The sequence below is a fragment of the Populus nigra genome, chromosome 11 (assembly GCF_951802175.1).
Source record: "Populus nigra chromosome 11, ddPopNigr1.1, whole genome shotgun sequence".
NCBI lineage: Eukaryota > Viridiplantae > Streptophyta > Magnoliopsida > Malpighiales > Salicaceae > Populus > Populus nigra.
Window position 1 is genome coordinate 133,518 of NC_084862.1, and position 12,162 is coordinate 145,679.

Consider the following 12,162-nt stretch of genomic DNA (forward strand, 5'->3'; position numbering starts at 1 on the left):
TGCACTTTGCCACGAGTTGGATAATTTTTTTTTAATATAAAAAAATAAATATGCAATATTTTTTAACATAAAAAAATTATAATCGTAAATTAAAAAGTTGATACATGCATTTAATTAAATAAATTGAGAATTATTTAAATAAATGTAAAAAATATTTGTTAACAATAACTAGAGACTAAACTAGAAATAAATGAGAAATAAATGTATATCAAAATATTTGATCTTGCAACATGAATCATGTACCCGATTATGTTTAATAACTTAGTTTATTAAAATCAATTTTTTATTTAATCAAACGATAATAAAAATAAAAACACACATAAAAATTAATTGAAAAAAATCAAAGAAAAAAAATATTATATAAGGTTATGTATATTAAAAAAAGTTTCATTATTTTATGTGAAAATCAAATAAAAACTAAACAATATTTAACCAAAAACTAAATTGAAAAGTTAAGAGATAGTTATGGATGTAGATATATGATCTCGAAAGACTAGCTATAGACTCAATTGTATTCAATAATTTTGTACCTTAAAACTATTATTTTATTTAATAAAATGATAATAAAAAAAGACATGCATAGAAAAGTGATTGAATAAAGGTAAAGAAAACAAATTTTATGTGGAACTACACAAAAATAATACCTCCTAACATGAGAAAAAAAATATTGAAATCTGATTCTTAAACTATGTAAAAATTAAATTGTATTATAGTAAAAAACAACATCATAAAAAAATATTAAAAATGTGTTAGAATTGAAAAAAAAGGCAAAAAAAAAAATTCAAAAAAACTCAACCTTAAATATTGAAATTGAAAAAAAAAAGTAAAACGATAAAAAAAACAATGCATAAAAAAAATGAATATCAGGCTGCCCTTACTAGCCCGGCACGTTTAGGCTTAAAAAAGTCTAGGCACATAGATCTTTTAGCCTAGGCCCACATGATTGGGTTGACTTTTAGTTTTTTTCGTTTTCAAGGTTATTTTTTTAAAAAATAAAATGCAAACGACACTTTGCCTCCTTTTCATCAAAATCCAGCCACTAAATTGAGGGTGGTGGAATTTTGACCTAGAAATCTCTTTTTCAATATATTTTAACCCAAAACACTAAATACATATTGATAAATCGGGATATGACCTTAAAAACCCTAAAAACCTATCCCCAAACCTAGAATGACAAAACTTCACGAGCTTAGATCTACCATCTCATGTAATGGGGAGGCCAATTTTGGATCAAGATTAGATGAACACCTAGGTGAGACTTTTCTTATCGAATGAAACTCATTGACATTAAGATTGATATTTTTTTCATTGGCTAAATCAATGTTATTTGAGGCTTTTTCTCTCTATCACAAGAATTTCATGACTTTCTCTTTTCTCTCATACTAGAGACCGAAAAGTATGAAAAATGACATTTTGTTCAAAAATTAAAATTGTGAGAACTAAAGGATTTGAAAATTTTTTTTTGGAAAGTATAAGAACCAAAGAGAACTTTCCACACAAACTTTGAAGCCACCACTTATTTTTCTTGTCTTTTCTACTTTGACCCTCTATCTTTTAATCATGCCCTTATTCAACAAATCAAAGCCAATTGGCTATCAATTTAGTAACAAAGGATTTTTTTTTAAAAGAGAAGAAATTGGAAAGTATAAGGATAAAAGTGAACTTTCACAAACTTTGAAATTGCCATATATTTTTCATTTATTTTTCACTTTGATCCTTCATTTTTCAATTATGCTCTTATTTAAAAAATTAAAGCCAAAGGATTGAATCTAGGAGAAAAAATTTCAATGACCAAAATGAAAAAAAAAATACTTTTACAATAAATTTTATATGTGTGTGAACAACGACGTAGGCTATAATGATTTGCCTAACCTTTTATGGCTTGTTTGGAACCAATTCTCTATTATAATTGAATTTATTTTATAATGTTTAATTTGAATTCAATTCATAAATAAGTTGATTTCACATGTTTGCAAGATATGAAATTTAATTCATTTTATTTTTTATATTACCCTGATCAACTTCATCTTAATTTTTTTAAGGTCTTTGGAAAAATGGGTAGATAGTTTTTTTAAAAAAATTAGTTTTAACATTAAATTTTTTATTTTTAGAATTGTAAATAAAAAGAGTTGATATCTTATTTATTTTTGTATAATTTTTAAAGATTAATTTTAATTTCAAACTCAATTCTTAATATTAAAAATGATTTTAAATAGAAAATTTCATTAAAAATTTTGAATTTAATTCAATTTAAAGGATTACAAACATGTCATTGGTATTTTTTTTAATAATAATAATAGTGTGCACAAATTAATAATATTTTTTTTTATCCAAGCAATAAGTAAATGAACTAATGAAGATCCTTGATGAAAATAAACCGCTTTAAAAATCGAAAAACGACGTGTCGTAAAAGTGCTGAAGAAAGAGGTGTCGTTTCAGTACCAATCTTCCTGGCGTGCTGTTGAAAAAATTCCCTAAAAATGCTGGTGGATGGAATCTGCAACAAATTCATTATGTAATTAAATTAAAAAAGAAAAAAATGGAAGCAGTAGCAGAGGGACTATGGGGATTAGCAGATTACGCGGAGAAGAAAGGAGAGATAGGAAAAGCAGTGAAATGCCTTGAAGCCATCTGTCAGAGCCACGCGTCTTTCTTACCGATCGTGGAGGTGAAAACCCGTCTCCGCATCTCAACTCTACTGCTGAAGCACTCTCACAACGTGAATCAAGCAAAATCCCATCTGGAACGATCCCAACTTCTTCTCAAACAGATTCCTTCTTGCTTCGACTTAAAATTCCGTACTTTCAGCATGTTAAGTCAGTGTTATCATCTCGTTGGAGCTATTCCTCCTCAAAAACAAACCCTCCTTAAAGCTCTCGACCTCACCGCTTCCCTTCCTCCCGAGTATGTAGTCATTTTTTCATTTTATTTATATATTTTTGTAAAAATATATTGTCATTTGTTTATTTATTTTAATTTTTATTTATTTAGGGTTTCGGTGAGGTTATGGGCTTGCAATTTCAATTCTCAGCTGGCTAATTCTTTGATTATTGAAGGAGATTATCATTCTGCTTTCTCTGCTTTGGAATCTGGTTTTGATTCTGCTTCTCAATTATGTTATCCCGAGTTACAGGTTATTTTTAATTTTCTGTTGATAATATATGTCGATGCTTGGTTTATTTTACTCATTACTATCTCACTAATCTGCTATACAAATCCTAGATGTTTTTTGCAACTTCGGTACTGCACGTGCATCTGATGCAATGGTACGATGATAATTCAGTTCAGTCTGCTCTTCGTAGATGCGACGACCTTTGGGAATCATTAGGCCCTGATAGAGTCAGTAATTTGTCTTTCTTTTTCTGATAATTTCTGCTAAATGAATCTTGATTGTAGTGTAATTTAGGCCTTATGATTGGTATTTGTTTTCTTTTTTGGTTATTGTGGCACGAAAGAGGGAACAATGCCTTGGTTTGCTTTTTTACAATGAGCTACTTCACATATTTTATCAACTTCGTGTCTGCGACTACAAGAATGCCAACCAGCACGTGGACAAGTTGGATGCTGCTATGAAGGCTGACTCACAGAAAATGCGGGAAGTGCAGAGACTAACCAATGAACTCAATGCTTTAAATCAAAGTCTTTCCAGGCCTGACTTACCCAACAGAGAGAGGTCCTTACTGTCTTCAAAGCAAGCTCAAATTCAAGATCGTATCTCAAGTATGAACAACATGAATTGGTCCGCTGAACAACCTCTGGAACCTGCATATTTTGGGAATACTAAACGGCCATGGCAAGAGAAGCTTGTGTTGGCACCACCTCCCATTGATGGAGAATGGTTGCCAAAAAGTGCTGTCTATGCTCTGGTTGATCTTATGGTGGTCATATTTGGTCGACCAAGAGGACTTTTTAAGGAGTGTGCAAAGCGGATTCAATCTGGGATGCGTGCTATTCAAGGTTTAATATTTTTAACTAAGACCAATTTCGTTTCTTTCATCTTTTTGGTTTTTAGTTGCATTGTATAAAAATCATGTTACTGTATTAGTGTCAGTTCTCATCCATCTGAGTTAAGACTGATATTTCATTTTGAATTATTGAAACTTCCTTGGTTAAATTGAAGTGGACACACACTTCTGACAGTTCTTTTTAATATGATAAGCATTTTTGGGGCTTGCATAACATTTCATTGGATTTTCCTTTGTCTGAAATTTTTAGCGTAGTAAATATTCCAGGCGTGCCTCAATGAACTGCACTTGCCACAATGAATTGCAGCTCCTACTTCTTATAAATTTGACAGTCAGTATGAGAGATTTTGGCGTTTTAAATAATGCTAGATTTTACAATTCAAGTATTGACCATGTGTGCTAGTCAGAAACATGATTAGTTATTGTCTTGCAGTGGAGTTGGTGAAGCTTGGAATAACTGATGGTGTTAGAGGTTAGTCTCATTCTTACATGATGCTCAAAAGATGTATCTTTCATCCTTTGGGTCACTTACACGAGCTTTCTGGCATTTTCTGTTGAGCAGAAGTGGATTTGCAGCACTCCGCCATTTGGATGGCTGGTGTGTATCTAATGCTTTTAATGCAGTTCCTTGAAAACAAAGTTGCCGTGGAACTCACAAGATCTGAATTTGTTGAAGCACAAGAGGTAGGTGGGTGGTGCCTCCAGTACTATTGCTTATCATGTAGTGTGTGTTTTTCACCTCCTACTCCTCACTCTCTTTCTCTGTCTGAGAATGTGGAGAAGTGAGTTTGGGCCCTTTGGGGTGGGTGGTAATTGGGCACAAGACCTTGTATATTCCAAGATTATCTTTCTATTTGTCTAATTTAGTGTTTTCATATGGATGCCGTTGCTTATACCCTTTGGTAGGGTTGCTGAGTTCACTAATAAACTTGATCATGCAATATTTGAACAGGAATGGTCAAATAAAAGGGCTAAAATGTTTTCATTGCTTATTTTGTACTAGTTCTTTATTCTAACTTGTTAAACGTAGTGCTGTAGAGGAGTTGTCAATATCTGGCAATGATATGATATAACACTAAATGGATATACTTATTCAGTTAGACACAAGACACTAAAGGTCAAATGTATAACGTGCTTGTGCCTATACTAAGGCATTGGATTTTTCTGCTTTTGAGCTCACCTTAAAATGTTTTGGTTCACTTGCTCACGTAAGAAGCCAGCTTTCACAACTGAGAATTTCTCTTTGAATTGGTGATTCCAGTTAGTAATTGGTTATTTTTTCCAACTGATAAGCAGAACTTTAACCCACCACAACTATTTAATGGCTAGTAGAATTTGATTTAGTCTGCTCTTTGGTTTTCAGGTCTTTCATACTTTACAAACCATTGGCGTTGGTTTGCTGTTCATTAAACAAAATACTTATCATGATCTCTATGTTGTTAGGCATTGGTGCAAATGAAAGAGTGGTTCATTCGCTTTCCAACAATTTTACAGGCCTGTGAGAGTATAATTGAGATGCTAAGAGGGCAGTATGCTCATTCTGTTGGCTGTTATAGTGAAGCAGCTTTTCATTACATTGAAGCTGCAAAGGTATTGCTGCTACTGTCACACTACAGTTGGTCCACTACTAACCAATTTCAACTTCGATGGTCTGAATGATGCATAGGGATCATATAATGAGCATCATTCTATTTAGCTAATGCTATAATCAGCAAAAGCTAGTTATTGCATATGCAAATGTTTATTCTGCTTAACAAGCAGATCTTTATCATATGACCCACCAAATGTTTCAAATATGCTGTTTGTGCAGCTAACAGGGAGCAAGTCAATGCAAGCTATGTGCCAAGTTTATGCAGCTGTCTCTTACATCTGCATTGGTGATGCTGAATCATCATCACAGGTTAAATGTCTCCTTTAATAATGATGATGATGATGAAGATGATGTTGATGTTGATGTTACTTTTGTAGATAGCAATTTAAATTTCAAGTGCAATAAATTTCTTCAATACTTTAGCTTATTTACATTTAAGTTTGTTTGGTGCAGGCACTTGATTTGATTGGACCAATTTACAGAATGAAGGATTCTTTTGTAGGAGTTCGAGAACAAGCAAGTGTTCTTTTTGCTTATGGCCTTTTATTGATGAGGCAGGACGAATATGAGGAAGCAAGGTAGATGCTTGGGCTCTTATTAACAACTTCAGTATGGAAAGTTTTGTTTGAACTGGAGGATGTTTGGCTGGCATAGCATATGGCCATTATTTTTCATGGCTTTTATGTCCTGTCCATTCTACATCCCTATATCTATATGCTATCCTTTAACTACACGTAACTAATAAAGTCATCGTTAGTGAAGAAAATAGTTTTACCTTCTAAGTTGTGTTCTGCCAAAAACTATTTTCCTTCTTTTGTGGGGATGCCAGGCTTTGTTCTCTCTCTTTATCCAATGCAAGAACTAAGTGCTATGGAAGATTGAAATGAACAATTTATCTTAGGATATGACACCTGAATGCTTAAACTATGTAGTGTTTTCTGGATATTTTTAAAATTTCAATAGAGTTGAACTTATTCACAGGAAAAAAGAGAGGACCAGAAGTAAATTTTTGGTGTGAACTGTGAAAAGGAAGGCACGCACACCTTAAATGGTGCTAGGAGAAGTATAAATATAGATTGATTAAGAAATATTGCTCCCCTGCCTTCTTTTTTTTGGTGTGTGTGTAACACTTTTATTCTTTTCAATAAATGGTTTCGAGGTTCATCTTTAAATTTTGCTTTTCCATCTCTCTCCTCTTGTGCTAAAATAACATTGTTCATGCAGAGCTCGGCTGGCCAAGGGCCTGCAGATTGCTCATAATAGTATGGGTAACCTTCAACTCATTGCACAGTATTTGACAATCCTTGGACATTTGGCTCTTGCTTTGCATGATACTGTACAAGCCAGAGAGATCTTGAGATCTTCCCTTACGCTGGCAAAGAAGCTTTATGATATCCCAACTCAGATCTGGGTGCTGTCGGTTCTGACAGGTATAGCTCTCTGCATTGAATCCTTGCTCTTGATTTGATCTAGTCAGCTCTGAAGCGCAATATATCTCCCACTCTCTATCTGTATGTTACTAGAATGGACAGACAATGTGGATGTTGTTGACTCTTTAATACTTTGCCTGTCATAAAGTGGCAATCCATGGCCAGTTATGTAGTATGTGTGTTGAAGATGTAAAATTTCTTCCTTCCTTCTGGATTTATGGGGAGAGGGCTGTTAGGAAATAAAACGCTGGTGGTGGAATTGAACCAAAAATGATACTACTTTGAATCTCATGACCATTCTGCAAGACCTCAGTTATATTTATCTTGAAATTTTTTTGCTTTGAAAACAAATAGCAATTCTTTTGAACCGTAACTGACACTTCAATTAGTTGAGATTAGCAGTCCTTTAAGACTAAATTATGTAAAAGTTTTTAATTTGTTGATTTAAGAATGCTAGTCTTGGAGAACAAGCTCTCCTGTTTCTACTAGATTAGATTATTTTGGAGAGATTTTCATTTCTATGATTCCCTACCTGTCAAGTTCATTCGGTTTATTGGTAATCATCTCATCTGGGTTATACCACAACTGCTCTTGCAGGTTTGTATAAAGGATTAGGAGAGATTGGGAATGAAATGGAGAATGAGGAATATCGAAAGAAAAAGTTGGATGATCTGCAAACAAAACTTGCTGATGCACATTCATCCATTCACCACATTGAACTGGTAAATTAATTTGGACTCATATTTTGCTCATATGACAACAATTAATTACATATATGACAAAAGGTTTACTTTGGACCATCTGCTAGCTCTTACCTGTAATTTGACATGTATCCTCCAATGAGCAGATCGACAAGGTAAGAATTGAAGTTCAACAGTTTCATGAACTTGATATCAAGCGTGCTATGGAAAGCCAGTCCATGGGAGTCAACCTCGACATTCCAGAGTCTGTTGGTTTATCAACTCCAATGCCAGCTTCTTCATCATCAAGGCTACTAGATTTGGATAATCTGGACAGTCGAAGGCGTGGGAAGAGAAAAATTTAGTTTGTTACTTCGTAGGTTTTATAATTTATGTTGATATACGAGAGAATAGGAAATTTAAAGGGTAAATGAGACGGAGGTTAGGACTTAAACATGTACAATTGCAGGGTTTTCAACAAGACCACTTCCTTTGCATTTTTGTCGCTCTATTGTTAAAATATCGTCTAGCCTCAGCTTGGTAACCTGTTTGTTAGCACGGGCTTTTTTTTTTCTTGGTTTTGGAATTGATCACCGGAGAGATCTTCTTGTGAGAAAGTGGGACCAAGGATACCTTGACTAATTTATCTTATTAAAAGCAAGTGTAACCTATTAATAATTTGAATGTCAAAAGAACGTTATTCTTTTGCTATACATCCCAAGTCTCAAAGTGAACTATTCCAACTCAAAATTATAAGGTGATGTTGCTCTTTAATATATTTTTTAAGTGAATTTTTTTGGGCTAGGCTATTATGATAGTTTTAATTTAATAGTTTAATAGTTTAAACTGTATTCTAAGAAATAATTTATATGGCTTATGTAGCTTGATTCTCATGCTGTTATTTAATCCCAAAACTATAGAAGTTTGCTGGCTTTATATGAGGAAAGTTTGACTATCTACTCGTGTCAATTAAACAATGACCTCTTCAATCCAGCAGTGGTCCTCTCACTAAAAGAAAAGCATAACTTCGGGAAACCATGCAAGGATTTGATACGAGTTAATTGGACTAGTTTGTCCATTGCTTGGAGTATGTGGAGACCAAAATCATCAATGAATTGGAGCAGGCTGAATATTTTGGGGTCAAGCATTCTAAACTAACCAAGAAGATGGTCATTTCTATATTTTCTTCATCATCACTAAAGTGTTCCAAGGACTAAGAAACTAAGTGAGTCCTAGAGAGAGAGAGAGAGAGAGAGAGATGTTGGCTGTGTGGGTAGAGAGAAAAAAGAATAATTTTGAGAGAGAGGAAAAATTTTAGAGTAGAAGTTGCAAGGAATGAGACAAACTCGTTGAATTATTTGTGGTAAGGTATTTTTATTGTTTTAATTTCGTTTAGGTTGTGAAATTTTGATCAGAATTGGAAATCTTCAATTTTGTGCAAGTTAGGGTTTATGTTAAAATAATATTGGAAGAGAAGAATTGTGGTTTGATAAACTGATTTTGGTTAAAGGTGTTTCTCCCTTCTTCAAGTTCAGCCATGAGAAGAGGAAAATAGAAGGACTGGAAATTTGTTAATTTGTGTAAATGATAATGTTTTAAAGGTATTAGTAGGAAGAATAGTTTTGGTTATGATGTAATATATAATTTTTAAGAAATTTGATTAAGGAAATCCTACTATATTGGGTTGAAATGGGTAATGATGTTTTAGTTGTGTTAAAAAAAAAATTTGCATACAAAATTGCATATAAGTAAATTACAACATGAAAATGTAATGTTAATAATAAGTATAAAGAAATATTTAAATAAATGATTAATACAAGGGAGGTTTTATTGAAACTTGTGTAAATGATAATGTTATAAAGAAATATTGAAACTTGAGTTTTTGGTAGGAAGTTCACCCAAAGTGGAATCAGCACCTCTCGAGAGCAAACATCACACGTGATGAATTGATATTTTATATAGCTCCAACCCATAAATGGAAATGCCAAAAACAAGGTAATAACCTAATACATATAATTTTGACATGATAATAAGTCTAGGTGACATGGGTCTTGTTCTTTTGCCAAACTCAAATTTTTTAGGTTTAACTATGTGTTGAGCCCAAACGCTTGAGAGTCTGGTAAGATATTAAACCCAACACCTTATACTTATTATTTGGCTAAGTCCAAACGCTAAGATGCCAAACATAATCTTTTTTTTAGGCTCGGCTATAAGTTGAGTCTAAACGCCTATGGATATGGTAATACCCTTGGGCTTAACACAAACACCTGTGGGTCTGGTAAAATGTCAGACCCAACACCTTTGAGCTCAGCTATGTGTTAAGTCCAAGCACTTATAAGTATAGTAAGATGTTAGACCCAATTCTTTTTAGGCTCAACTATACGTTGAGTCCAAACACTTGTGAGTCTAGCGAGATGTCAAACCCAAATTTATCGGGTTCACACTAGAGCTTAAATGCACGTGAATCTAATACAACGCTAGATTTTAGGATAATCATTTTTCTACACCCCTAGGTGTGTGAAAGTCCTATAAGATCCAAATATGTCTTAATCGACATTAATTCTAAGAAAGGGTCGTTCCCATCCACATTAATGTTGCGTGCAAAATAAGACATAAAAGTCTTCTATAACTCCATTGTTTGTTTGTAAACACTAAAAGTGTGTTTGGTATTGCAGTAGCTGTTGTGGTTGTGGTTTTAAAAAAGTTGTTTTATAAAAAGTACTTTTAGTTGAAGTTGATTTGAAAAAATAGGTGTTTGGTTAAAACTATGTTTGAAATTGAGGTTTAAGAAAAAATAGTTTAATGTGTTTGGTTAAGAATGTTTTTAAAATTGAGATTATAAAATAATTTTTTAAAAAATATATTAATATTGATGGTTTAAATTTAAATATTGTAAAATTAATTACTCTTATTACATCATGAAAAAAATAATACTTTATATAAAATATTTTTTATTATTCCATTAAACTATTTATAATTCCATTACGTCCAAAATTCATCCAATAAGAACTACAATTTTCATAACTTTTTGAGCGTGTAATAAAATTAGATAAAATATTATCAGATATAAAATTGATATTACTGTGCGCGTAAATTTAATTCACTCTATACTAGTTTTTCGAGAAAAAAATATTGTTCACATCGCGAATGAATTTAATTCTCTAAACTAGTTTTTTTAAAAAAAAAATTAATACAATTAACACACTTAAAAAAAAAACGCGAACAGTGCAATTCACTCGTGAACAACAGTGAATTGCACTGTCCGCAGGTTTCTACATTGCATGCAAAGCAGGTTTTCGTTGCTTTTTCTTTCCAGCGTTTTAAACGCAAAAAACATGTGGACCCCATGCACAGTAAAGAACGGTCAATCATTTACCAAACGGCTGCGGACTGTGTTTTAAATAAAACGCAGCCGCAGCCGCGTAGACAAACAGCCTCTAAAGATGTGAAAACATAATTCCCATCTACATTTATGTTGTGTAAGAGACATGTGCTTCAACATTAATGTTGATGTAAGAGATTTCTTCCTTACTAAAATTTTTAAAATAAAAAGACTTTCGTCTCTTAAGAAAAAAGACATGATTCGTAGTACAATGACTATAAATACCCTACAAGCCATACAGACAAACGATTCATGATCTTTACTCTCTTATCATGTATTCTCAAAGCATTTATCATGAAAGACTAAGAATAAACATTCTTGTTTTTAGAGTTGAATATTTATTTCTTCATTTATTACAATTCCTTGTTATAAAATCACTGACTTGAACATCAGATGATCCAAAAAACCTTACAAAAGGATTGTTTTGCAGGAACTGAGATCTCAAGCACCAACTCTCTGTTCTTCCACTTCTTAGGAGATGTGAATGTGTGATCATCTATTATCCAAATGTTTAAATCCTATTCTTGAGCATATTGGATTTTTAGAGATCAACATGAGCTCTAGATAAGGTTTCTTCTTATCTCTTGAAATTTTTTTTAATTTCAAGATGATAAAATGTTATTAGATTATGTGTAAATGTTATTAGACTATAATGGTAACGAGAGAATCTAGTGATAGGACGAAATTGATATGGTTAAACTATACACTAGAAAAAAATAGTAATACAATAGTGAGATTGGACTTTCCTTAAAAGTTTAGTGTAATAGTATGTATATACCTCTCTTTACAATCACTAGAAGAGCAAAACAAATTCACAAAAAATGCCCCAATCATTCTATAGTGAGAAAAAATTTATCAACCTCAGTAGTCTATAGTCAGTGCCTCAGCTGAACACAATGCAATCTTTTCTGCCACCAGGAGGCACTGCAAGCGCAACCCAAAATGCACGATCACCTCTAACTTGCCAATAACTTTATCCATTAAAAGAATCAATTAATGGACCTTAAAAGATGAAATTGCCTTTGATGGTGATGGAATTAACAAAAAAAAAAAAGTGAAAATAAGCATTGCTTGACATGGCAAATGATGGTTTGCTGGAAAACGAACTGGCAAC

The 12,162-nt window shown here is 32.8% G+C and overlaps 1 protein-coding gene across 2 annotated transcripts; it reads left to right on the forward strand.

Moving 5' to 3' along the window:
- The first annotated feature begins 2,420 nt into the window (after positions 1 to 2,420).
- Positions 2,421 to 8,163, forward strand: LOC133668485 (sister chromatid cohesion protein SCC4). 2 transcript variants are annotated; one of them, XM_062088361.1, is made up of 12 exons: positions 2,421 to 2,904; positions 2,992 to 3,133; positions 3,223 to 3,339; positions 3,456 to 3,957; positions 4,399 to 4,437; positions 4,528 to 4,649; positions 5,460 to 5,555; positions 5,776 to 5,865; positions 6,010 to 6,134; positions 6,781 to 6,986; positions 7,584 to 7,708; positions 7,834 to 8,163. In XM_062088361.1, exons 1-12 carry the CDS (start codon positions 2,540 to 2,542, stop codon positions 8,029 to 8,031), a joined length of 2,127 nt encoding a protein of 708 aa, XP_061944345.1. In that variant the 5' UTR covers positions 2,421 to 2,539; the 3' UTR covers positions 8,032 to 8,163. The 2 variants fall into 2 exon arrangements, with proteins under 2 accessions (XP_061944345.1, XP_061944344.1); XM_062088360.1 differs by having other exon boundaries at positions 2,422 to 2,904; positions 5,409 to 5,555.
- The last annotated feature ends 3,999 nt before the right edge of the window (positions 8,164 to 12,162 follow it).

What these genes read in the sequence shown, in the direction of transcription:
- LOC133668485 (XM_062088360.1), top strand. Translation starts at nt 2,540, where the DNA reads ATGGAAGCAGTAGCAGAGGGACTATGGGGATTAGCAGATTACGCGGAG. An exon ending in ACCGCTTCCCTTCCTCCCGA is followed by an intron (nt 2,905 to 2,991) that starts GTATGTAGTCAT and finishes TTATTTATTTAG; the next exon opens with GGTTTCGGTGAGGTTATGGG. An exon ending in CCATTCACCACATTGAACTG is followed by an intron (nt 7,709 to 7,833) that starts GTAAATTAATTT and finishes TCCAATGAGCAG; the next exon opens with ATCGACAAGGTAAGAATTGA.